The following is a 26,766-nucleotide window of genomic DNA, read 5'->3' as shown; positions in this document are numbered from 1 at the left end:
CAGCTTTTCCAGACCAAGGGAAGATGAACTCAGAGATGAGGTGCTGCCCAAGAACGAGAAGGGGAGTGTAGAATAGAGGAGATGATAGAGGGAACCACCTAAAGTGGTGATGTAATCTTCAGGGCCGAGAGGGGGCACATCCCTGTGTAAATTATAGTTAGTCATCTTAGTGAACAATGTGTGTGTGTGTGTGTGTGTGTGTGTGTGTGTGTGAGAGAGAGATTGGGTGGTAGCAGGGGCTTATTAGATCATTTGTCAATTGCTTTCTTCTCCCCAGAAAAATATGGGCGTGTTAAATAAGCATTTTATTGAGGTGACCATATTCTAAATTAAATTCTTAGCCGTTAACCCCAGTGTCAACTTGCATGTAGTAAAAATGATTCTAACAACCTCCAGTCTTTTGTGTTTGACTAGAATTCAGGGTTCTGTTTCCTGATGACGGATAACTAACCACTTAGACTGTGAGACCCCTGGCTACACTCTATTCTCTGACTAACTAGAGTAGTAACTACACACAACGTATGGGGAGGCCCTTCTGGAGCGCAGGAGCATGCTCATCTCTCTCCAGTGTGTCAGTCACACTAACATCAGTCTGTCTGGGAGAGCTTGTCGAGCAGAACACAGCAGAAGAAACCAAGTTTTAAAGTGGCTCTTGGCGTGTGTGGGGGTGGGGCAGGAGGTAGTGTATAGACAAAAGTAAGAAAGAAGTGAAGTCTAACACCAAAGGGTGCCACACTTCACACACTGATTCTAAGACAGCTCAGTGGGAGGAGAAGCACTAGACTGGCCATCAGGGCCTGAGTTCTAGTCCCAGAATTTTGATTACCCAGCTATGGTTCTCATCTTCCTCATCTGTAATAGGAAAGAAGAAGGTGGACCATATATATAATGTAAATTCTGACACATACTGGCACACATGAAGAAATCTAGAAGAGAGATTGAAACATTTCTGTGGAGGTACTTGATACTGTGCTTGCATGGACTCTGTACTTAGAGAATGTTGAGCTAATATTTGAATTCAGATCTCAGCTAAGAAAAGAGCCTTTTTTTGGTTAGTCTTTTCACTTCTCTCACTTGTTTTTTCTTTTGCTAGATTGCAGTGGAGGTAACTGAATCCTTTGTGGACTACATCAAGACCAAGCCTATAGTATTTGAGGTTTTTGGGCATTACCAGCAACACCCTCTTCATGTTCAGGGACAGGAACTTCACAGGTTTGGACCAAATGAGTCAAGAGGATTTTTTTAGTAGTTTTCTTCTCAGAAAAATAAGAGACCCTTATAGAGACTTAAGGCAAATATCATCCTAGCCACCCTACATTTCCCTGCGTTCGCTAACGTTACTAGCTTTACCGAGGCTTTACCAAAGGTCCACCTTCTGAGGACACTTTAAGATTGGCTCAGATAACTGTAGAAAGGGGCTTTACTAGAGATAGGCCCCTCTGCTATGCTTCAGATTAGCTGCAGTCAGAAAGTTAGCTATAAATGATCCCTTGAAGCTCAGACTCAGAGAAACAACACTGAATAGTTGATTTTTCCCTTTAAAACGTTTAAACAGGTGAATGAAAAAAATACATAGGAACTGGTGTGTGGTAGAGTAATGATGTTGATGATGCAGTAATGTTTTAATCAAGACAAAGTTACCTAGAAAATTCTCACTATCCATTTTTAGCCAAGAGGTACAAGAGAATTGTCAAAAAGCATTTTAGTTTGGGGCAACTAGGTGGCAGAGTGGGTAGAGCTCTGGCCTTGGAGTCAGGAGTACCTGAGTTCAAATCCAACTTGACACTTAACTAGCTGTGTGGTCCTGGGCAAGTCACTTCACCCCGATTGCCTCACCAAAAAGCGAAAACAAAACAAAAAGTGTTTTAGTTAGCATTTCAGCTGGAGAAATGAGATCTAGCATCTGCGATACTGTGATGAAAACTTGAAAGATTTGCTTAAAGAGAGATTAAGATGATGGTGGCATAAGACTCCAAACTCTTTCTCAGTCTGTAGGAAATCTGACTTATTTCTTTTCTTTACAGTCCTCCTCAGCCATCCCGGCGATTCTTCCCTCCGCCCATGCCACTCTCCAAACCAGGTGAGAATTCAGTCATCTGTGTTTATGTATATGTTCATCATTCTGAATAGCTTTAGGGTATAATACAGTCTGATTTCCACTCTTCTGAATTACTCAACTTTCAATTTTCTGGAGAAAGCAGCTCTCCTCAGCATCTGGATCAGAACAATAAGTGTGAAGAGATAAGATTTTATCCCCTAGACAGCAAAATCGTATTGACCAGCTGAACCACTCATGTGTACTTCCTAAGCTTTTGCCAAACCTTGGCAATCCACCTATCCCTCTTCCTTGTAACTGTCCATTTCCCTGCCCTACCCCCACCCCCATCCTCAGATCCCTGCATGTTTTTAGCTACATTGAAATGATTCAGAACTTTTCTTTGCATAATCAAATTATTCTGCATGTTCAATTATCTTTTTTTTCCTTTTTATTTCCTTCCTTTTCCCACACTGTCATCCCCCTAATTCCCAACCGACTTTGTTCTCCTTCCTTGTTCTCTGTACCTTGGTTCTTCATCCTTTCACCAGACCATGAGAGAAAGATTGAACTGATTCGATATCTCATGTCTGGCTACATGAATGTTCATGTGCTGGACATATTTTCTGAGCACGCCAATGCCCTTGCATCTTCTACCATCACCAGCTTCCAGGATGGGGCTGACCTGCTACAGCCTTTTCTCTTTCTGCCTGTCCCTGGCTGCCAGAGCGAGAGGGTGCCTAAACGAGATGGTTAGTGGCCAAACCATTTCCACTCTAGATGTAGAACCATCCTAAGCCGTTGGTTTTGTGTGGATGAAGCATAGGTATTTCTGTCTTCTTTAGATACAGCAGATTTAATGCACAGTTCATTTAGTCAGAAAGTCCTAAAACATAGCTTTGAAAAAGATATTGGGCCCCTTCTTGGCTTGTTGTCCCAGACGGGGAGGCTGCTGGGTTTCTTAGACCTCAGAAGCAATACACTTCAAGGCAGTTTTCATTTCAAAGTTCCATATGTAGAAATAACTCTGAGTTAAGGGTTCTTTTTCTTTCTTGCATAGCACCATCAGCTCAAATAAATTGAGTCTGGTGAGGGTACAGATTTTATGAGTAGAATAGAATTCCTCCATGGCTTCTAGAAGAATTTAAAGTCAAAGGTCTTGAGTTTGAATCCTCTATATCACTTTCTACTCACATGACCTTGAGGAAATCATTTCACTTTTTTGGGCCCAAATTTCCTCCTATGTAAATGGAAAGGTTGGAATGATGGTCTGCTAAAGTTCTTACCATTTCTAGGAATATATTATGGTCTCTTTAGTTCAAGTTTATTTTTAAGACAGTTTTTCAGAATTATAACTTTTGGGGAATAGAAACTCTTAACCGAAAATTAGGATTCTGGCTCATTTATTCATTCAAACAATTCAGAGTTAATTGGGTATGAAATTTAAATCTGAAGTAAATATATAAAATAACTCCCATAATCTTGTATTTGGAGGTGCACACTCAACATGTGGATTAGGAGAGATCTTTGTGTAAATGGACATTTCAAACTTGAATCATTTTCTCAGAACCATCCAAAAAAAGGCACTTTATTGTAATTCATGCTTTGTGAACCATAAAATATGGTTCTCTAGAGCAGGGTCCCTGCTGCTTATGGCCTGATCTGGCTTCCTCCTGTTTTTGTACAGCTAAACATCTAAGAATATTCTTTTTTACATTTTAAGTAAAATTTTAGTATATAAAAAACATTCTTAGCTTTTAGGCCCTACAAAAACAGGTGGTGGGATCTTTGGCCAACCCCTGCTCTAGAATTTTTAGTTCTCTGCTCTCCTTTTGGTCTCATAAAGATGCTTTTGAAGCAAATTGTAGAAAAGATTTAAATTTGAAATGTTCCCACACAGACATCTAAGTATTTAATGCAGTTTGTGACATCTAGATGTGTCTGATTCAAACACGCAAACTGCACTGTGCCGTGTCATGTGCCCTTCTTTTAGGATCCCTATATGTAGGGGTGCTGCAGGTTCCCTGCCCCTGGTATAGCAAGTGGAGACACAGACCACAAATGCAGTGTGCTGTCTGAGGACCTACCTACCATCTACTCATTTACCTCATTCTCTAGATTAAGAAGGAAAAACTCTGCTTGTTCTCTCTATTCTCTGGCTTCTACCTTCCAGTTTTCTGGCCCTGAATCACTCCCCTGGCTTTTGTGGCGATCACCAAAGCTACCTAAGTGTCAGAGCCTGCTACTTGAACAGCATGCATGTCTAGTAAGTGACTTTGATATTCTCTCATTTTTCCCCATAAAGTGCCAGCAACAAAGTTGAACACCATGAGCAAAACCAGCTTGGGCCAGAGTATGAGCAAGTATGACCTTCTTGTCTGGTTTGAGATCAGTGAACTGGAGCCTACAGGAGAGTAAGTCCACCTTAAAATGTGTTATTCATTTATTCAGTGAAGAAAAGGGCTTGGAAAGGAAGAGCTACGACGTGTGATATCTACAGAGTGCCGGGAAGACCTGACTTAGCTGTGTGACCCTGTCTGCCTAAGTTTCCTCAACTAGAAAATGAGGCTAATAATAGTATCTACCTCCCAGGGTTCTGGTACAGATCACAAGATATTTGTAAAGCTCTTAGCACAATCCCTGGTACGTGATAGGCGCTGTAGAAATGCCAGCTATTATTATTGTTGTTATTGGGGGGGGGGTTAGGTGGGGTTTTTTTTGGCTTTTGTTTTTTGGCAGTTGGGGTTAAGTGACTTGCCCAGGGTTACACAGCTAGTAAACGTCAAGTGTTTGGTCTCAGGCCGGATTTGAACTCAGGTCCTCCTGACTTCAGGGCCGGTGCTGTATCCACTGTGCCATCTAGCTGCCCCCAATTGTTGTTACTGTTGATGTCATTCTATGTAGCGTTGTTTTTTGGGTTCAACTTTCTGAATCCCTATGTCAGCAATTATGAGCTGAACTGGTCATTTCAGCATTGCCTCACCAGTCAGGTGTTCACATCACAGAACTTTCTAATCGCAAGTGCCCTAGTGTCTTTCATTGTTATCAGATGGCAGAGGGGGCTGATGGAACCAACCCGAGGGGCAGCATGGCATAGTGGTTAGGACCCCGGACTTGGAGCTAGGAAGGCCTGAGCTCATATCTCACCTTACGTACTTACTGTCTGCGTGACTCTGGGCAAGTCCCTTCACCTTTCTGGGCCTCAGTGTCCTTGTCTGTAAAATGGAGTGTGGACTCCAGGATGTCTAAGGCACTTCTAGTTCTAGAGCTACAGTCCTGTTAACCTGATTGTACTTTGTAATATAGGCATGTTGTCCTACTCTCCTCCTACTGAGTGGGTTTCATTGGGAGCAAAGACATAGGAGATTATTCCCCAGAAAGTTGTCAGGAATTTCAGAGAGTTTCTAAAGGGTAGAGTCCTCCCCTGGATCAAGAAAACAGACCCAAGCTGACCTTACCACCCTGGGAACAAGTGATGAATGTGAATATTGAATAAAGCTGTGTCTAAAATGTTTCTGCAAACTAGTATGTCTGTAACACAGAGGAAGGCACTCTAACACATAGCAAAGGTTGAAGGGAAATTGTAAGGTTCCGATTTTGACTCTGTAGTTTTGTGTGTAATCTTAAGCATTTGTGTATAATCTTATAGTTTTATGTATAATCTTAACCATATATTAGGGCAGTGGTGTCAATGTCAAATAGAAGTGGGGGCCACTCAACTAAGGATCTCTGCTGGCCACATATTGACTTTGAAAATCATATATTAACATTATCTATGTTCTATTGTATTTTTGTTTATTTTGTTAAATATTTCCCAATTACACGTCAGTGTAGTTTGGGGGCCACATTAGGGAGTGTTACAGGCCACCGTGCCCCTGTGGACTGCATGTTTGACATCTCTGCATTAATGCACTGTGCCAAATAGTGGATTGAGTGGCCAAGAATCTGATGATGAGGCTCATGTGAAAGATTTGACTTTAACAAGAGGCAGATCTGTAATACAGCTATTGTTTACATTCTTGGGAAAGGGTGGTTCAGCTAAGCAACAAAGCAAATAACCCTCTGGTGAAATCTAGGACCAGTGTAGACAAGTGCTGTTGAGAGTTCAGAGAGGCAGGATGTAGTGGCAGTAAGCGCAAGATCAGGGAGAGGCGGAAGCTGTCTGCAGCTACTAGACGGCAATGTGGCAGAAAGTGATCTGGAAATTTTAGTAAACTCTAAGCTAAATAGGAGTCATCAGTGTGATTTGTCAGCCAGAAAGTGAATACAAACTTGGGCTATGTTAAAAGAAGTCTCGTGTCCAGGATGAGGGATATGTATTGATCCTCTTGTCTTCTTCCCTGATCAGACCACATTCAGAGTATTGGACTATTCTGGCCCTAAATGTGGCCCTCTCCCCCCACTACCTATAAATTTTATAAATATTTTATAATAAATTTATAAATAAATTAGGAAGCGTCACATTTGAGGAAGAGCATTGGTAGACTGAAAAGTCTCAGAGGGAGCATAGCCAGGATGGTGGCTCTCCTCAAGGTCATGCCAGGAGAATTGCCTGAAGGAGCTGGGGAAATTTAGCCTGGAAAAGACAGGGGAGATAATAGCTGGAGGGGAATATAGAGGAGCTGGAGGTGTTTAGCCTATAGAAAAATAAACTTATAAGGCACAGGATAGCTTTCTTCAAGTATTTTAAGGCCTCTCACATGGAAGAGGGATGAGATTTGTTCTGCTTGTCCCAGAAGTGGAATTAATAATAATATACAGAAGGTTGGGAGAAGATTTTGCCTTTATGTTAGAATTCAGTTCCAAGCTACCCTCTTATGAAATGGGCTGGCCCAGCAAGGATCAGGTTTCCCATCCCTGGAAGTCTTCAAGTAAATACTAGGTGACCACTTGTTGAGAATGTTCTAAAGGGAATCCTTTTTCAGGTGTGGGTTGGATTAAATGACCTCAGGCACTTTTCAACTCTTGGATTCTGTGGTTTTGTGTTTCTGTGCTGTAGTAATCAGTAAGGTCTTGAGAAGGTCGGTACTGGTTTGTTTAACTAGATCAGTGATCCTAACTCCTTTTTGTGTGCCAATATTTATGCAGGTATATCCCAGCTGTGGTCGATCACACTGCAGGCCTTCCCTGTCAAGGGACATTTCTGCTTCACCAGGTACTAATGAAGGAGAGGGGGGCTTGGGAGCAAGCATAAAAATTGTTGAGTAAAAGAAGCATCTTTGTCTTTCATAAATTTGTTTTTTGTAAATTTGACTTTTGAATTTTTCCTCTTGCTACTTTGCTATTTAACAAATCCTTGTTATTTTAAAGATAATTTTAAAGAAGTGTGTTAATAACAGCTTGTGGGTTTGGTGGTGCACACCTGTAGCTCTTGCTGATGCTCAGAAGTTCTGAGCAGCAATAGGGCTAAAGGCTATCTGATGTCCTCAGTACATCCAGCACCAGCAGCCAGCGATCACCAATCTGCCTGAGGGACGATGAGCTGGCCCTCATGGGAAAACAGAGCGGGCTAAAGCTCCTGTGCTGATCGATGTTGGAATCGTGGCTGCTGTGCTTCCAGACGAAGGAGCTAGGGAGACCAAGTCTCAAAAAAAAGTTAGAGCTTCATGTAGGACTTTTAAAGTTTTCACAGTGTTCAGATATGTTGTATCTTAATAATGTATCAAGCAGCTAGGTGGTACAGTTTCCACAAGCACACCTAGTTATTTAATGTAGTTTTTATAGCTTTCATGCTGTAATGGTTAAAGAAGTTGTGTACTGCAGTCCAGATTACATCAATGGAGAAAGAAGCAGGCATGAAGATTTTTTAGGTCAAACGCCTCCTGTGACCCATAACTGGACTTTTCCTATGTGGATGTGCTCATGCCCATTCTGGGAGAGAGGAAGCTCAGTTAGAATGATCTCTTTCCCAGCTGGTGTCTCATTGACTTGTTGGCACGATGGCTCAGATGGTGCCTCTGCTTTTCTCCCAGGGCATCCAGCGTAGGATCACAGTGACCATTATCCACGAGAAGGGCAGCGAGCTCCACTGGAAGGATGTTCGAGAGCTGGTGGTGGGTAAGTGCACCCACAGGAGAGAGAAGAGGTCGAGGGTCACCAAGGAAATCTTTATTTTTTTTGCTGTACTTCCTAGACTTTGGTTAAGTTTGAAGTAGAGAGGATAGATATATGCAGAGATGCTTTATAGGAACCTCAGGTCTGAAATTACTTTTCCTCTTTCCCTCCTATTACTGCCATGGTAATCATTCATTCATTCATCCATTCAGCACATACAGCACGTACTTATTAATTATCTACTGTGTAAAAGCACTCTTTGCAGGAGCTATGGGGGTCATAAAAGAGATAAAAATTATAAAAGCTCCCATTAAGAGCTTGCAATATTGTTAGGAAAACAAAAACACACCTACTTTGTGCTCTCACACCTCCTCCATGCCTTTGTTCGTGGTATTGTCTGTGCCTGAAATGTCTTCCCTCTCCCCCTGTTGAATCGTGGCTCAACCACTAACTCCGGCAGGAAGCTGGCTCTTGTTGCTGGTCAGTAGCCTCTCTCCTGATCTCATACAGCCCTTCATTTTTTAGCTTTCTGATGCACATATCATGTAATTCTTGTTCTAGTTATCTTTGTTTCCTTCCCCTACTGAATTGTAATCTGTGAGGACAGGAACCTTATCGTCTCCAATATGGCATAGCCTCACTGTTGCGCACATAGTACACAATGAGTATCTATTTATTGACTTATCAGTTCGTTCTTTAATTAGTTAAGTCATTGAGTAAGTATCGTCCTAGGGAGTAGTGTACAGAAGTTTAAGAAAAGTACAGATCAGTGTGAACTGGAGCAGTCAGGAAGGGTGTTGTGGGTATAGTTAGACTTGAGCTCTCAGCCCAATACTTGTTAAGCCCCTTGTAGGGACAAGTAACAACACAGGAGGCACTGGAGTTTTTGGACTCCAGCCTCTAACAGGTTCACTCTTGATCTGGGCAGCCAGAAGTACAGGAAGACAGCTTTGGAGGGGTTTAAATAAGTATTTACTTTATTCTAGTCTAGTCTTCTCAAGAGAGTTGCTGATAATGAGAATACCAACTCCTACAGCATTCCCTCCCTAATCACATTTCTCGGCTAGGGGAGTAGGGCGAGAATGGTAGGAGCTACAGCTCCTACTGGTCCCTTAAAGCCTTAGTGGGGTCCAGTTGAGACAAACACACAGATTCCCCCCAAGCCTTGATGGGGGCCAATCAAGGCAGGTACATGCATCCCATCTGTACATCCCAAAATAGGTTCCCCACTCACTGACCGGTGCCCATTTGTTTTATGGGGCAACAAAGAAGGAATATTGCCAATATTAAGCTCATAGGTTAACTTTAGCGATAGCATCATGACCTGGAACAGCACAGGCATACGTTATGTCACCCCTATATTTCTACAGCAGCTGTGCAGTGCGAGCTGTTTTCAACCTTAATTCTTAGGAAATGTTACCTAGGATCCTGGAACTATTTTCTAAAAAAGAGTAACAAAATCCTACTTACACACACTAAAATCCACCTTACTTACACCCCTGCTGTGTGCTTTGGGTTATGCTAGGCCTTGAGTCAACCACATAAGGTTCCTGCCATCTGCTCAGGGCATGTGACATGTACATGGGTAAGTGAATACTGGAGAATGTGAGGAGAGATTGCTAACATCCAAGGGAGCAGGGGAGGTGACACCTGAGTTGAGTTGTTAAATAGTAGTCTAGGACCAGACTGTATCTATTCCAAGCTTTGGAATTGTGTTGTTATCCTACAGGAAATGGGGGGTAAGGCAGGGCAAGTAATGGCTCTTGAATAGAAGAGGAATATGAATATTGTACATGGCCATTTGGGGGAATTTAATTTGAGGGGCAGGATAAGAGGAATTCCCATTCAGGATCCTGTGCAGTAATGCCAGCATGAGGTGATTGTGAAGCAGTTCAAGCACTTCTTCCTACTCTCCCCAGCTGCTGGTACCCATCTTCCTGTTAGCCTTTCAATGATTTTGTGTTTATTCTGCATAAAGATATCTGTCTCTACATTAGAATATAAGCTCCTTGAGAGCAGGAGTTGTTTTGTGTATTGACATTTTATCCCCAGTGACTGCCATGAGTAAGTCTTTAATGCTTAATTCATTGATTGATTTAAATGCAGATGACAATGGGGGTAAAAAAAAAGGGCTGAAAGGAAGATGTTTTATAGGAAGAAATGATAGAATTTTGTGACTGACTTCAAATGGGAGATGAAATGGAAGATTTAGTGATTATTTTGAAATTTTAAGTCTGGATTCATGAGAGGAGATTGGTACCACTGAAGAACATTGGAAAGGAGAGCTTGGTCTGTTTGAAGATGATGAGTTTGTGTTGGGACACAAGTTTGTGATAAAAGATGGAACATGTACATAGAGTGTTTCCTGTGTGTAGTTAAAAGGGCCTTTGAGTGAAAGGTCCTAGAATATGAAAGCTGGAGAGACCTCAGAGACAGCCTGTTCTAGCCCATTTGAAGGATGAGGAAATTGGCTCAGAGTGGTTCCCATCCAGGGAGGAGCAAAGCCAGTGCTTGGACATGCGTTCTCCTCTCCGTACCACTTTCTTCCCAGTCCAGGAGAGAATCTTGGAAGATGTCACAAGTGGCAGTGAAAGTGAGGGGATCAAGGTCCCCTTGGAAAAGTACGTGGAGAAAAAAGCAGAGGCCCACGCACAGAGAATAGTCAACCCAAGGAGCCCTCTTTGCCCTGAGAGCACTAGAATTTTGAATTGATTTACTGATTTGTGGTCTAAGGAGTTTTCTTTTTTGTCTTAGGGATGTAGTCTGACAGTAACATCTACTTTTTCCTCAGGTCGATCAGGAGCAAAGCAGAGGTGGATGAAGCTGCAGTGGATGCCATTCTCTCTTTGAACATTATCTCTGCCAAGTATCTGAAGTCTTCCCACAACTCTAGCAGGTAGGGCCCCCTGGAGACACTCTTGGGATCAGCCTTGATGAGGACTGATCAAAGTACACTTTGACCCCTGCATCACTAAAGGTTCTTGGGGCAGGGGTCTGATTTATTTTCGTTCTGTTTTCAGATGTGCTCATGCTGCCAGCAAAATAACTCTGTGTATATGTGTTTATAGTAATGATCAACGTGTAGAGGAAAATCATTATTTTAAATAAAGTGAAGAGAATAGGGGAGAAGAGAAAAGGAAAAAAAAAAGCCTCAGCATGCTATCCAAAGAGTTGAAATAGAGATAAGGCATTATTAAGGCTATACTTTTTCGTGAAGAGGTTGCTGTGGAAGAGGTGCTGTTAACGGCAGTTTTACAGCAGAGACACATTCCCCCTTACTCCTTCCACCCCTTCAGTGTTTAATGAAGCCTCTTGTGTGTAGCCATGGCTGCTGCCACCTCTGCTTGGACGAAATCTGTCGATTCTGCTCATTGCCATCTTCTTTGTCTTGGTTCACAGTGGTGAATCTACACGCAGATCTCTTCAACCTAGAATGATTGATCTAAAGACCTAGCTTCTTTTTGTCTTTATTTTTAAAGTCTTTTGAATTTCCTTTTCCTAGTAATGTTGATCATTGATTAAATGACCATCTTCTTTCCCTCTGTCAGACTAAGAGTAATTTCAGGGGTTTCACTGGGTCCCAGTTTAATAGAAGGGTTTCTCTTTGGAAAGGACCAAAGTGTTCATTGTGGGGAAGCCAGAACTTCTTGGTTTCTTTTATGGTTAGGGATAGCAGAGTCTCAGTGTTCTAATATGGGCCTTACTGTTGATTTCTGCATAACTTAGCTTCCCCTTGTTTGTTTATTCCTGAAAATGTGCTCAAAATAAATGAGCCCATTTAATTTCTTTTAGATTATTTCCTTTAACATACTCATATAGATGTGATCATCAACTGGGGAGGGTGCTGCCTCTCTCTGTATTCTAAGACCCCTCCCGTTTTAAGAATCTTTTTGTATATTGATTGTGTCATAAGTCAGTGGTGAGATAAGTATATTCACAAATACCTTAGGAGATAGAGGAATGGAAAGACCCAGATTATTGTCGATGAAGGGCAAGAGGGAGGCAGAAGCTGGCTTGAGCCTCTTCAGCACGTCTGAGGCTGGTAAGCAGCCAAGAGGAGCTCCCTGTCTGTAGGCTGCCCTCTGCTGCCAACAACTGATATTATTCATCAGTGTCCCATCACAGTGTCCCATCACAACGATGCCTAGCGAAATACATATAGAAAGAAGCTTGAAGGGCTGGTCGAGTTCAACGGGCCTGTTGGCGTCTAGAGAGCCTTAACAAGATCCAGTGGTGCACCCATCTTGGCAGGCCAAGAAGAAACTACAGCCAGGAATAATGGATTTTCAAATACACCTAGTCTGCGTTTACCTCAGTGTCCCAAGACAGTTAATTATGTATCTTTAGAGGGGGCTTTGTGGATACAAAGAATGGGCTGACATCTTCAGGGCCTAAGCATTCCCTTCTGCCCAGTCCCATAGTTGTCTTTCTTATGTTACATTACAGATCAGATCCCTTCCGTCCCTAGAAGTCTCATCTTCACCTTCTACAGGACTCAGGCAGCTCTAAAGAGGGCTAGGGGCTGGGGGGATAGAAAGAGGCCACTCCTGGGTCTCCTCCAGGCCAGGAGCCTTAACCAAGCATGGGCTCCACATCTGATCTGGGGCTTTGGGGCATTTTCTTGGCTAAGTGTCTAAACCATTGTTTTCTAATTATTTTCTCTTTACTTATCAGCAGATTATTTTTTTTCTTTTTTGTTTGTTTACTTTTCTGCTTTCTTGTCTTGCTTTTGGCTGCACTAACAAGAGCTTTTTCTATGTTTTTGCAGGCTCTTTCTTGATAAGGATGTGCCTAGGTATTTTATGTTTGCTTCTGAAGCGCATAAAGTTTCTTGTTTAGCAGAATGCTCTGCCTTATGTTATTATAATTGTACTTTTAACTCCTAGTGCTTTTCCCTTTGCAACCTCTCAGCTGATGCTTAAGATACAGGATCTATGGCCCCCTCCTTTTATTTTAGTTATTCTGAAGTAACTTTTCTTTCTCCACTGAAATTTTGTAATTCATGACCACAGTTCAGCATGTGGATGATTTATTATTTTTTCATGTGCTAAACTTGCTCCATTTTATTCCTCTCTTTAAGTGATCTTGCCCTTAATTACACAATGGGAAACTTATGAGTAAATTTTATGCTGTTTCCTCTTCTTATTATTTGAAAAGCAAATTGTTCCCAGTCTTTGTTTTAACCCTCATTCACAGTCCCTCACTCTGTCTTTGATTTTCTGACTTTATCTAAGCCAAAAGCTAGAGGGGTTTGCTGTTTGTTCATGAGATTGTGAGCTACTTGAGGGCAGGGATGCCCTTTTGCCTCTAATTTTGTATCCCTAGGGCTTAGCACAGTGCCTGGCACATAGTAGATGCTTCATAAATGTTTATTAATTGTTCAGTAACTTTAAGTTGTCGTCACACTGCCTTTCTTGTTTGTCTTATATTGTAGTAGTCTAGTCTGGCTGTCTAAGAGCAGAACCCGTGAGAAGGACTTTACTTAAAGTCTTCTTCCTTTGGTGACTGGGGCTTCTTTACCCTGCTGACCCACTGTTCTCCTTTGGAGCAGAACAAGGTCCTGGTTGTGTTATATTGGAAACTTTCCATATCTGTATTTTGCCTAATCTAGGAAAGGGGGAGTCCAAATACCTATTGCTTAAGCTGTCAGATGTTTTGCATTAAGTAAATAGGCTGGCTTTTCTCCTGGTTAACCTTTGACATGGGTTAGTAGTTTGATGTATTCTCTATTGTGCTGTCATTTTAGAATAATCTCTCATGATCCCCTTTCAGAGAGACCTTCAGGTGTACCTCTAAAGTCATGAGAGTTTTAGAAAACACAAGCTAATCCACAAACTCAAGGAAGGAGAGTTGTTGCTCTCCTTATGAGGCCATATATTTTTTCCAACAATACTGGCATGGTTAAAAATATCTTCAGAAGGGTCATTGTAAACTCTACTCTAAAACCATTATTTTATCCTTCTCCTTTGTCTGTTTCTCCTCTTCCTTTTCTCTCTCCTTCTCCCTTCCTCAGCAATCTACTAATTTAGCCTCCAAAGAAAATTACTGTCCACTAAGTTAGAGTTCGAAAGAGCCCTCAGAGGCTGTGTGGGCCAGGCCCTCTTTACCTAGGATTTCACAGGATATCTCTGAAAGGGACCCTCTCAGAGGCATATAGCTAGGAAGGGTTGCACTTACACTTGAACTTGGGTCTTCTGACATGCTCCAGGCATGAAAACGCTTACCCTCAAAGGAATACCATACGAAGGGGCTTGCTTGAAGGAAGGTTTTCAGTCATCATTAGGAGGTATCAAAAACTTGCACAGTTCTTTGCTGTGTTTGCCCTAACTCTTGGGCACTATTGTTCTGCTTGATATAAGTGTGGAAATTGATCCTGAATTATAGAAAGGCCAAGTTGTTTTCTTGTGTGAACTAGAAGCTTTTGCTTCACTAATTTTGAATCATGTAACCCACCTAGTAACACTAAACATAGCCAGACTGGATGGATTGGAAATAATGTAGCCAATTACAAATTATATATAGTAGTGTAAGAATTTTCGATATTGAGTCATTGTAGCAGTATTCCCATTCTGATGTGAAATGCAACAAGTCAAAAGAGAAGTGTGCATCCTGGATTACTTGGGGATAACTGAAACTTTCGTAAAATTTGAGTTATCCTGAACCATGTGAAAGAGTAGAATTTGGCCTTAAACAGTGGTTAATTGAGTAAGAGATTTATTCAAGAGAGACTTTGGTTTCTGTTTGTTAGGTTCTCTCTCTTACTCCCTCCCTCTCCCCCCCTTCCTCTCTCTCCCTCTCCCCCTTTCTCCTCCTGCCTACCATTGCTGTTTCCCATACTCTCATCCCCTTCCCTCTTTTGTGTTTTTTTTTATGCACTTTCATTGCCCTGTCTCTCCAAGAGAAAGACAGAGTAGATTGTGATGGTCCATGAAGAATTTTAAGTGAAGCTGTAATTACCAAATGCAATCAATAGGTACCACCACACTGCTGTGAAAATCTAGAAACTGAGGACTCTTGAGGCCTCTTTGGCAGTCACGGTGAAAGGGGGCAGAGGCGTTTAGAAGGTTAGCTAGCAGTGCCGAGGACTTATTGCATCAGAAGGCCTGGTAAAGGTTTCTTAGATTTTGCTGTCATAGGTAGGGAGGAGGTATGAAGGAATTCTCTGGAAGGATATAGCAATTTACCTTTATGGAGACCTATTGAGGAACCTTGTTCTTGAGCCCTTAATCAGAATCCTTCTCTGGGATTTAGACTTTAGCCACCTAAGAAATAAAGGACAACGTTAGGAATTGATCCTGGTATTGCAATAACATTCGGTAAAATGCTACAAGTGAGATTTTGGCAGAACTTGGAAGCTAAATAATTGTGTCCAAGTGTGTGAGAGAAAAGGCTCCTTTTCTACATCCTTTCCACATTCCATGTCTACCCAGAGGGTCTCTACTTAAACTCTCTTCCAAATCCCCTACTGAGAGGTCAGTAAGGACCACTCAATTATCCTTGTGGGGACAGGGAAGAGACATGAGAACTTGTTTATTGGTGTCCTTAATGAATAAAATTTCATGTTAGTACAGTTTCTATTATATTAATAATTGAGTTCAGAGTGAATCATTTGGCAGGTTAGCAAATGATGTTCTCTTTTGCTAGTTCGACTAGCAGAGACTTAGCCATATCCTCATTTGTAAATGAGTATTTAAAAATTTTTTTTTGCCCAGTCTTGTGGTTTTGTTGGTGTTGGGACCTACTAGAGAAGAATTTCCTTTGTCATGGGATTCCCATGCAGATTCATGTTTGTTCTGCAATTTGTAGTCCTAGGGCCCTGAAAGGGTTAAGTGGCCTGCCCAGGGCTACACATCCAGTGTACGTCAGAGGCAGCACTTGATCGGTGTTTTTCTGACGTTGAGTCCTGCTCTTTGTCTGCTATCTGATGTTTACTCTCAAAAGCTCATTTTCTATATTTAAATTATATTGCCCATCTTTATCAGTCCTCTAAGCTATAAATGTGATTGGAAAGCTCATTGAATAGAGACCCTTCTTGTGGCTTTTCTGAGGCCCAAGAGAACTGGATGGCATATTAGTTGGGTCCCTAGAGATATAAAGACTAGAGCTTACAAATTGAATATTTGTTTCTAGCTCTTGTTGATAGCTGATAGGGCTGCTCATATGTTCTTTCTTCTCCCCACTCTCCCCTCATTTGTGTTAATCTCCCCGATCTTTCTGTCTCTCTCATAGGAGGAAGACAGGTTGATTACAGACCAAGAATAGTTTACTGGGTCTTAATGCTGATCTCGATGTGCCTTTTGCTCCTCAGCATTGCTGGGGATTAGGGCCATGCTCTGATGTGTTTGAAGAATCATTTGTTCAATAATAAACTGAAGGTTGTAGGGGGCATTCCCCTGAGACATTACAATATCCCATCCTGATAAGTGCACAGTGTGTTATTTGATAATGATGTTTCCTGGTCGTAAGTTCTCATAAGTTCCCTTGAATCACACTGCCTCTTTGTACTTACTTTAGGACCTTCTATCGTTTTGAGGCTGTGTGGGACAGCTCTTTGCATAACTCCCTCCTGCTGAACAGAGTGACACCCTATGGAGAGAAGATTTACATGACCCTGTCTGCATACCTGGAGGTGAGAGGGTCCTGACCTTTTGTGGTTACAGTTAGGTCTGGCTTACTGGAGATGTATCCCGACCTGATACGCTGTGTCACAAGAGCAGTAAATGCTGAGAGAAGTATTGGATGGTGGTCTTGTGCCTTTATTTGTTCACTACATCCTAAAGCTTTGTTTGGTTGCTTTCTGCTGTGACTGGTCTGGGTGTAATAGATCAAGGGAAGTGTCATGTTGTGGGAAGAGGGCTTGCCTAGCAGTCAGAAAGACCTGGCTTCATGTCTTATCCCTGTGACATATATTAGTAGTGTGACATGTCGCTTAACCTCTTCAGCCCTGGGATAATTCTCTAAAACCGTAAGCAGCAGGCCACTTGTCCATCTGCATGGGTATAGGTCATAAGGATGAAAAACCTGTGGCCTCCTAGGTCCTTGGATGCAGCCTTTTGACTGAGTTCAAGTTTTACAGAGCAAATCCTTTTATTAAGGGAATTTGTTCTGTGAAGTTTGGATTCAGTCAAAGGGCTGCGCTTGAGGATCTAAAGGCCACATGTGGCCTTGAGGCCGCAGTCCCCACCCTGGTATAGGAAGTTCCCACTCCAGGAGCTCCCAGACACAGATTAAACCACATGTGTGTCTTTTGTTAACCAAAAGGGTATGACTTTTTTATAGTTGAAACTTTAGCACGCTAATGATCCACTGTTCTTCTTAGAATGTGTCTTTGTAGTTGTGGAGCCTGTATTTGGCTGCAGACTAGTTCCTCTACGGAAGCAGCCTGAAAATAATTTGAAAACAGTAACACATTTGAAAGGTACAGTGCTTGAGTGTACATAGTAGATACTCAGTAAATACATGTTGATTAGTTGATTAGTTGAATGAATTGGCAGATTGTGAAAGTGTAGATATGTCCAAAGTCATTGCCGAGTCCCTATGGTCACATCTATCCTGATGGGCTCCCAAGAACATTGCTATAGTAGTCAAGTCATCAAATGTTTTTTAGGCTCCTACTATGTGCCCAGCACTGGGCTAAGTGCTAGAGGTAGAAAGGGAAAAACTACAAGGAGCTCACAGTCTAGTGGGAGACATACTACATAGAATCTAACCATATGTTTCAAGAGTAATTGTAAAATCTTCTCTTGCCCCATAAAATTAAAACTTGTCTCAATGCTGTTTTCCATCTATAATACTTAGGCCCCACTAATTAATTGTATGTAGTGTGCCTTTATTTCAGTTCTTAGCATGTTTTTGTCTGCTTCCAGCTTGACCATTGCATTCAACCAGCCGTGATCACTAAGGATGTTTGTATGGTCTTCTATTCAAGAGATGCCAAGATCTCACCACCACGTTCTCTTCGAAGCCTGTTTGGGAGTGGTTACTCCAAGTCCCCAGACTCGTAAGTTTTTCCTTATGTTCCAGTCCAAATTTTTCCTGAAATAAGGCAATTCCATTTCATTCTAATATTCCCTTGATATGGCATTGCAAGGCTAGTACTAGACAGTCCATTTTAATCATTGATAAATTAGTATGATGATTTCTAGAATAGCTTTTTGAAGACCAAATTTACATGCATACTTCCATTTTTAAAAATGGCCTCGCTAAATGTGGAGAGGTTCCTCAGAAGTTCAAAGGCTAGATTATTTTTAACTGTAGTGTACCATGAAACCAGTGGAAAAAAAAAACAACACAAAAGTGCCTCATCCTTTTTTTTTTTGCAGTGACAGAAAAAGATTGGTAGTTAAGAGAATTAGATGTAAAAGGAGAAGTCTTACTCACAAGTATAGAAAATTAACTTCATAAATACGATATGGGGGAGAAGTAGATAGCAATTAGTCTGAAAAAGAGCTGGAGATTTTAGTGGACTGATGGTAAGCTCAGTATGTCAACATTGTGATGTGACCGGCAAGAAAGCTAATGCAGTCTTATTCTGTATTAAAAGATGTACAGTGTCCAGGATTAAGGAGATGATAGTCATTTAGAAGAGTCTGTTCATTTCTGGGTGCCACAGTTTAATCGGACACTAATTAAGAGGGCAGGCACCCAGGACAGTGAAAGGACCCTGGTTCGTTACAAATAAGGATCAGTTAAAGAAACTAAAGGTGTTTAGCCTAGAGAAGGAAAGATTCAGGGATGGTGGCTGTCTTCAGGAAGGATTAGATTTGTGTTGGACCAAGAGGCAGAACTAGAAGTAAATGGGCAGAAGTTGCAGAGACAAATTTAGGCCTGAAATAAGGACAGAATTCCCAAAGTGGAATAGGCTAGCTCAGGTAGTTTCACCTCACTGAAATCTTCATACAAAGACTGGATAACCATTTGTCCAGTATATTCTAGAGTGGATTCTTTTTTAGGTATGTGTGGATTTGATGCCTTCTGAGGTCCGTTCCAACTCTTACATTCTATGACTCTGTAACTCGTTGGTTAGCAGACAAAGATCCCACACTCCTGTACCGATAAAATTATATTTTAATACTCATAGATTCTCTAAAAATGGTGGTTCTTAGAACCCTGGTGGACACAGCCCAGGACCTGAGCCTAAGAGGCTCAGAAAAAATGGTGGTAACTAGACCTGCTTCAAGCCAAACCCCTGAAGACATTGTCCAGGGAGCCCCCTTTGTGGAAATTTGATCTGATAACTGCTTCTGCAAGTGCTGCAACTGCTGCGTCTTCAGCAGCAACAGTTACTATAGTCATGGAAAGGAAAGTCCCTTTCACCTCAGAGTCCTTCCCATCATTAAATGATCCACCATCAGAAACAGATTATGGTTTTTGAATGGAAACATGTTAAAGAAGATGCATTACCATCTGTTTTGCTGCTGCACCCTAATGAACACCAGACTTTCTGACTGACAGTGAAAGCTTCCTGTATTCATTGTCTCCCCATTTGGAAGTCATTCAGTCAATAAACATTTATTAAGCACTTACTGTGTGCCAGGCACTGTGCTAAGCACTGGGAATACAAAAAGAGGCAAAAGACAGTGCCTGCCTTCAAGGGGTCCACAGTCTAACGCAGGAAAGCTTCTTGAGGGCAGGGACTGTCTTCCTTTTCTATTTGTAGTATTTTGCACAAAGAAAGCATTTAACAAATGAATTTGCATAACTCTTTGTGACCATGATCTTCTTTTTAAAATTTTCACTGTGTCTTTGTTAGTACATTCTAGTATATTGCCTGGAATCAAAGTCAGCTTCCCTGGCCTCCTTCTAAAACATAAGGCTCCAGCACAGCTGTAGATATGACATTTGACCACTCTGTGCCTCAGTTTCCTCATCTGTGAAACAGAGATAACAGTACTCACACTATTTATTGCAAATGGTTATTTGGGTAAAATACTTTGTATATCTTAAAATTCTATGCAGACATCATTATTATTTCTAAGGTGCTTTTCATTGTCTTTGAGATGGATGATCATCTTTACAGAGGGAAGCTGACATGTGAAAGAGAAATTATGTTTTTTCATATTTCTGTTATAAAAATTGATGAGATTGTTTTGATTTGTTTTCTCTTTAAACAGAAACCGTGTAACTGGAATTTATGAACTCAGTTTGTGCAAAATGTCAGACACAGGCAGTCCTGGTAAGCAGCTGCCATTTGTTTGTGGTGTTATACTTACTCATGGGTGCCACAGACACATGTTGGTAGAGTTATGTTGTTCCAGAAAGCTAGAAAATGTCCACTTGGGATGAAAGTAAAAATTTTCATAATGAAAATTGCATTTTGTTATAATGGAACTTCTCACAAGTTATCTTATTGAGAGTGATGGCTAGTTTCTCTTTTATTTCTAATACTGCAACACAGTTTTGAAAGTCATCCAGACAACATGATACATATCTTAGAAATTAAAAGTGTATTAAAATGATTTTGCTTTGGAAATTTGACTCTTGGAGGTAATTGACAGCACATTATGATATCACAAAACCAAAAAAAAAAGTACCATTTAGAAAGATTGAAGTGTATTCTAACTGCTCTCAAAGCATATATTTTGTTGTAAGTTGGTGGCTTTTATCACTAGCCCCATGCACTGAAGGAAATCTTGACACTCTCTGTAAATAGGATCAGAGAGAACAAAAGAGTCTTAGCTGAATGAAGAGAACTTTTCAATCCCTAGTGGATTGTCACTTCTATAGGAAACATGTTTTAAGTGGAAACCAGAATTTCATATGTTTGCTTCATACAGAAAAGATGAAACCTTTGATTTGAAATTAAGTCTTTATAGCAGTACTGAGAGATTTGTGGAGGGTTTTTTAATTTCTGCTTTGAGACTTTTTTTTGCATCTACTCCCTTCCAGAGAACAATCTCTTATAATAAAGAATAAAAAAGAGGGAAAGAAGATAGCTCAACCTAAGTCTGACAAAATATGCAGTGCTTTTTTGGGCAGCCAGGTGGCACAGTAGATAGAGCTCCGGCCTTGGAATCAGGAGAACCTGAGTTCAAATCCAGCCTCAGACGCATGACACTTACTAGCTGTGTGACCCTGGGCAAGTCATTTAATCCCAATTGCCTCCCTAACCAAAAAAAAAAAATTGCAGTGCTTCACAGTAGAGTCCTCAACTTGTGTAAAGAAACTAGAGGGAGCTCCTCTCCTCTCCCTTCTTTGGGGCCAGCCTTGGTCCTCACATTGTCATAGCAGTCAATTTCACCAAGTTGTTTTGTTGTTCTGGCTCTGCACATTGGCATTGTCACAGTCATTGTATATCCTTTCCCTGGTTCTGCTCACTTCACTTTGGATCAGTTTATGGAAGTCATTCCGCACTTCTCTCTTCCTCATAGCACAGTCATGTTCCATTACCTTTGTGTAGCACGACCTGCTCTGCCACCTTCCCAGTCATTGGGCATCTGCTTGCTTCCACTTCTTTGCTACTTCCAAAAGTTCTGCAAAGGATGGGTATTTTGATGTGTTAGTTCTCTCTTTTTGCCATTTCCCTTCTTAGGCCTGACAGTGGAATTTCTGGGCCAAAAGGTATATTAGGGAACTCCAAATTACTTCCCAAGATGGTGGAACCAATTCACAGTTCCACCAGCAGTGTGATAGTGGGTCTACCTTTTTACAACCACTAGGGGCTAAGTAATCTCTTGGAGAGTAAAATTTGAAATTAAAAAATGTAGGATTTTCTTTCTTTCTTTTTGTGGGGTAGGGAGGGGTGGAAGAAGCTGAATAGAATTTGCAAAACTCCAAGTCTGTGGAAATCAGTTTTGGAGCACAAATTAGTGAGTTAGTAGATAATTAATTTTTTGTGGACTAGGGAGGATACTACAAAGTAAAGATGTGTTCTTCTGAAATTTTTCTGTTTTCTCCATTTTAGGCATGCAGAGGAGGAGAAGAAAAGTTCTGGACACATCTGTGGCATATGTCCGGGGAGAAGAGAACCTAGCAGGCTGGAGGCCCAGAGGAGACAGCCTTATTCTTGAGCATCAGTGGGAACTGGAGAAACTAGAGCTTCTACATGAGGTATCAGAGGATTGGGGTCTCTTTGATACAATCAGGGCCTTCAGATAATCCTCTTTTCAAAGTGAGAAAAATCACAGAAAAGCAGCTTGAGAAGTGAGAACTCCCTTACACCCATTATCTCACATTATAAAGAAATCATGAATTTGTTGTTCATTCGTTCAGTCATGTCCGACTCTTTGTGACTCCATGGACCATAGCACACCAGGCCCTTCTATCTTCCACTGTCTCCCAAAAGTCTGTCCAAGCTCATGTCAATTGCTTCCATGATACTATCTCTCTCTCTCATCCTCTGCTGTCCCTTTTTCCTTTTGCTGTCAATCTTTCACAACATCAGGCTCTTTTCCAATGAGTCCTGTCTCTTATTATGTGGCCAGAGTATTTAAGCTTCAGCTTCGGTATTTGTCTTTCCAGTAAATAGTCTGAATTAATTTTTTTAGTATTGACTGATTTTTTTTTCACCTTGCTGTCCAAGGGACTCTCAAAAGTCTTATCCAGCACCATAATTCCAAAGTGTCGATTCTGCAGCACACAGCTTTCCTTATAGTCCAACTCTCACAGCCATACATTGCTACTGGAAAAACCATAGCTTTGACTATATGGACCTTTGTCAGCAAGGGAATGTCTCTCCTTTTTAGTATGCTGTACAGGTTTGTTATAGCTTTCCTTCCAAGGAGCAAGATCTTTTTAGTTCATGGCTGCATTCACCATCTGCAATCATCTTAAGCCCAAAAATACAAAGTCTAACACTTCTCCCATTTCTTCTCCCTCTATTTGCCAGCAAATGATGAGACCAGTTGTCAAGATCTTAGGGGTTTTTTTGGCGTTAAGCCTCAGGCCGGCTTTCACATTCTCCTCTTTCACCCTCATCAAGAGGCTTCTTAATTCTTTTTCACTTTCTGCCATCAGAGTGGTATTATCTGCATATCCAAAATTGTTGATATTTCTCCTGGCAGCCTTAATTCCAGCTTTTGATTCAGCCAGCCTGGCGTTTCCCATGATGTACTCTGCATATGAGTTAAATAAGGTGACAATATACAGCCTTGTTGTACTCCTTTTCCTATCTTACACCAATCAGTTGTTCCATTTTGGTTCTGACTGTTGCTTCTTAGCCCATTTGCCAGTTCCTCAGAAGACAAGTAAGGGCGGCTGGTACTCCTGTCTCATTGAGAACTTGCCACGTGTTATTATGATCCACAATCGAAGGCTTTAGTGTAGTCCGTAAAGCAGAAGTAGATGTTTTTTTCTGGAAGTCCTTTGCTTGCTCCATAATCCAACGAGAGAATGTTGGCAATTTGGTCTTTAGCTCCTCTGCCTCTTCAGAAGTCAGCCTGTACTTCTGGTAATTCTTGGTTCACATATAGCTGAAGCCTAGCTTTCAGAATCTTAAGCATAACCTTGCTAGGATGTGAAATGAGTGCAACTGTTCAGTAATTTGAACGTTCTTTGATATTACCCTTCTTTTGAATTGGATGTAAACTGATCTTTTCCACTCCGGTGACCGCTGTTGAGTTTCCATATTTGCTGGCATATTGAATGCATCACTTTAACAGCAAAATCTTTTAGGATTTTAAATAGCTCAGCTGGAGTTCTATCACCTCCACTAGCCTTATTGTTAGCAATACTTCCTAAGGCCCGTTTGACTTCATCTTCTGTGGTATCTGTCTCTTGCTCAGTAACCACACCATCGTAGTTATCTGTGATGTTAACATCTTTCTTGTATAGCTCTGCTGTATATTCTTGCTGCCTCTTCTTAATCTCTTCTGCTTCTATTAAGTCCCTAACTCTTTTGTCTTTTATTAATCCTATTTTTGCATGAAACATTCCGTATAATCTATAATTTTCTTGAAGAGATCCCTTGACTTTCCCATTCTATTGTTTTCTTTTTATTTCTTGGCATTGCTCATTTAAGAAAGCTTTATCTCTCCTTGCTATTCTCTGGAATTCTCCATTCAGTTGGATATATCTTTCCTTTTCCCCTTTCCCTTTCCTTCTTTCTTCAGCTATTTGTAAAGCCTCATCAGGCAGCCAATTTGGTCTCTTGCTGTTCTTTTTAGGGGAGTGATATTTTTATTGCTGCCTGCTGTAAAAATTCTAAACCTCTATCCATAGATCTTTAAGCACTCTACCAGATCTGATCCCTTAAATCTATTCATCACCTCCACTTCATGTTCATAGAGGATGTATATCTATATGGTCTGGTGGTTTTCCTTACTTTCTTCAATTTACATCTGAATTTTGCAATAAGAAGCTCATGATTTGAGCCACAGTGAGCTCCACATCTTATTTTAACTGACCACATAGAGCTTTTACACCTTTGTCTGCAAAGTATATAATGAATCTGATTTTGTTACTGACTATCTGGTGATGTCCATGTGTAGAGTTGCTTTTTGGGTTGTTGAAAAAGAGTGTTTGCTGTGACTAGTGAGTTATCTTGACAAAACTTTATTATTCTCTGCCCTGCTTCATTATGTAGTCTAAGGCTAAACTTGCCTGTTACTCCAGTTATCTTTTGATTTCCTACTTTAGCAATCCAGTGGTAAATGGGACATTGTTTTAATTTTATTTCTAAAAGATGTTGTATGTCTTCATAGAACTGAGCAATTTTGGTCTCTAGCATCAGTGGTTGAAGCATTAACTTATATTACTGTGATGTTGAGTGGTTTGACTTGGTTTTGAACAGATATCATTCTGTCATTTTTGAGATTATACTCCAGTACTGCTTTACTCTTTTATTGACTATGAGGGCTACTCCATTTCTTCTAAGGGATTCTTGCCCACAGTAGTATATGTTATATATTGTCATGTAAAAAGAACCCCGAATTAAATTCAGCTATTTCCATCCATTTAAGTTCCCTGACCCCCAAGGTGTTGATGTTTGATCTTTCTGTCTCCTGTTTGACCCCGTCTGGCTTACCTTGGTTTGTAGATCTTACATTGCAGGTTTCTGTGCAATACTGATCTTGATAGCATCGGACTTTCCTTTTGGCCCAGCCACTTCATTAGTATTGGAGCTACGTGTAGTTGTTGTCCACTCTTCTCCAGTAGCGTGTTGGACACCTTCTGACCTGAGGGGCTCGTCTTCCAGCATCATCTCTTTTATCTTGTTAACTGGAGTGGTTTGCCATTTTCTTCTACAGTGCATCACCTATTGTCAGAACTCTATACTGTGACCTGACCATCTTGGGTAACCCTGCATGGCATAGTTCATAGTTTCATTGAGGTGCACAAGCTCCTCTGCCATGGCAAAGCAGTGATCCAGGAGGGGAAATCATGAATATTCTTCCGTTGATTTTTGTTTGCTTTTCATCCACTCTATCCAAATTGGTAGCCAGTCTTAAGTTTTACATCAGAAAAGGCTATACTGTGGTTGGTACATTACCCCTTCTTGTCCCTCTCTCTGTGTTCTCAGTCATTGACATTTGTGTGGATGTTTTCAGGTAGAGAAGACTCGTCACTTCCTGCTGCTCCGCGAGAAGCTTGGCGATAGCATCCCCAAGTCCCTGAGTGATTCACTGTCTCCCAGCCTCAGCAGTGGGACCCTGAGCACCTCCACCAGCATCTCTTCTCAGATCTCCACCACCACCTTGGAGAGTGCAGTCACGCCGAGTGAAAGCAGTGGCTATGACTCAGCTGATATCGAGAGTCTGGTGGATCGGGAGAAAGAGCTGGCTACCAAGGTACCAGGCAGCCTAAATGTAATGTGACCTGACATTGTGGGGACGAGAAAGAGTGTCTTCTCATGGGAGCTGCCCTGTTTACGCAGAGTACCCAAGTACTTGGTTTGTTAGCTTCTGCCTCCTTGATAGTTTCCTCATCAGAGGATCTTCTTCTAAAGCTTGTGAGTCTGTATGCTGCGTGTTGCCCAAAATAGGCGGTCCTGAGAGCTGACAGTAACTGCTTCATTTAGTGTTGATGGTTCTGGTTTGTTCAGGTTCCCCGGGGAGCTCTTTCCTTCTTGCCACATTTGTTGCCCATTCATTAAATACCTTCTGTGTTCAGTGCATTCTGTGAGGCACTGAGAGAGAGAAAGAAAAGTACCACATGGATTCAGGGTTCTCGCAGGGCGAGCCTGCATGATAACTTAAGGGCAGAATAGGCTGGGCACAAGGGAAGTAAAGGAAAGAGGGTTCTGACCAGGGTAGGGTGGCCCCAGTGAAGGCTTCATGGACGATTGGAAGATGTCTGAGTTGGGTCAGGGCGGGTAGGGGGCATGGAGAGGAGGGAGAGCAGGGCATTGCTAGGGAGAGTGAGGCATTCCAAGAGTGTACACATTGTTAGACACCTTGTCCTAGTCCTGGCCAGGGTGGGAGGTGTTTCCCTTCCTGTAATGTTAGTAAATTTGTAACTGATTATTCTGACTGCTTATGAGTTCTACTGTGGGCTTTAATAATTATACTTTTCCTGTTTCTTGTTGTGTGTCTGGGAATCATCTGAGTTTTGTTTTGTTTCTCTTCTCTAGTGCCTGCAACTTCTCACCCACACTTTCAATCGAGAATTTAACCAGGTGCACAGTAGCATCAGTGACTGTAAGGTGAGCAAATTGCTTAAGCCTTAGTCATCGTAGTATTAAAGTAATGCTTTTTTCTCCAGCTCACTTTACTTTTCCATCTCCCACATTATCTGTTTAA

The 26,766-nt window shown here is 41.4% G+C and overlaps 1 protein-coding gene across 1 annotated transcript in view; it reads left to right on the top strand.

Moving 5' to 3' along the window:
• Positions 1-26,766, top strand: part of KIF1B (kinesin family member 1B) — a 185,890-nt gene that overhangs the window by 143,979 nt on the left and 15,145 nt on the right. Inside the window, exons 33-44 of the mRNA XM_020974134.2 lie at positions 1,094-1,212; positions 2,025-2,080; positions 4,341-4,449; positions 7,124-7,190; positions 8,008-8,096; positions 10,881-10,985; positions 16,604-16,718; positions 17,956-18,089; positions 20,203-20,264; positions 21,993-22,138; positions 25,576-25,815; positions 26,598-26,669. Coding sequence (XP_020829793.1) covers positions 1,094-1,212; positions 2,025-2,080; positions 4,341-4,449; positions 7,124-7,190; positions 8,008-8,096; positions 10,881-10,985; positions 16,604-16,718; positions 17,956-18,089; positions 20,203-20,264; positions 21,993-22,138; positions 25,576-25,815; positions 26,598-26,669 — 1,314 coding nt within the window. The remainder of the gene's footprint in view (positions 1-1,093; positions 1,213-2,024; positions 2,081-4,340; positions 4,450-7,123; positions 7,191-8,007; positions 8,097-10,880; positions 10,986-16,603; positions 16,719-17,955; positions 18,090-20,202; positions 20,265-21,992; positions 22,139-25,575; positions 25,816-26,597; positions 26,670-26,766) is intronic.

This window comes from Phascolarctos cinereus, unplaced genomic scaffold (assembly GCF_003287225.1).
Source record: "Phascolarctos cinereus isolate Bilbo 61053 unplaced genomic scaffold, phaCin_HiC Scaffold_726;HRSCAF=1367, whole genome shotgun sequence".
NCBI lineage: Eukaryota > Metazoa > Chordata > Mammalia > Diprotodontia > Phascolarctidae > Phascolarctos > Phascolarctos cinereus.
Note: the sequence above shows the minus strand (reverse complement) of the source record. Positions and strands in the feature narration are given on the sequence as shown.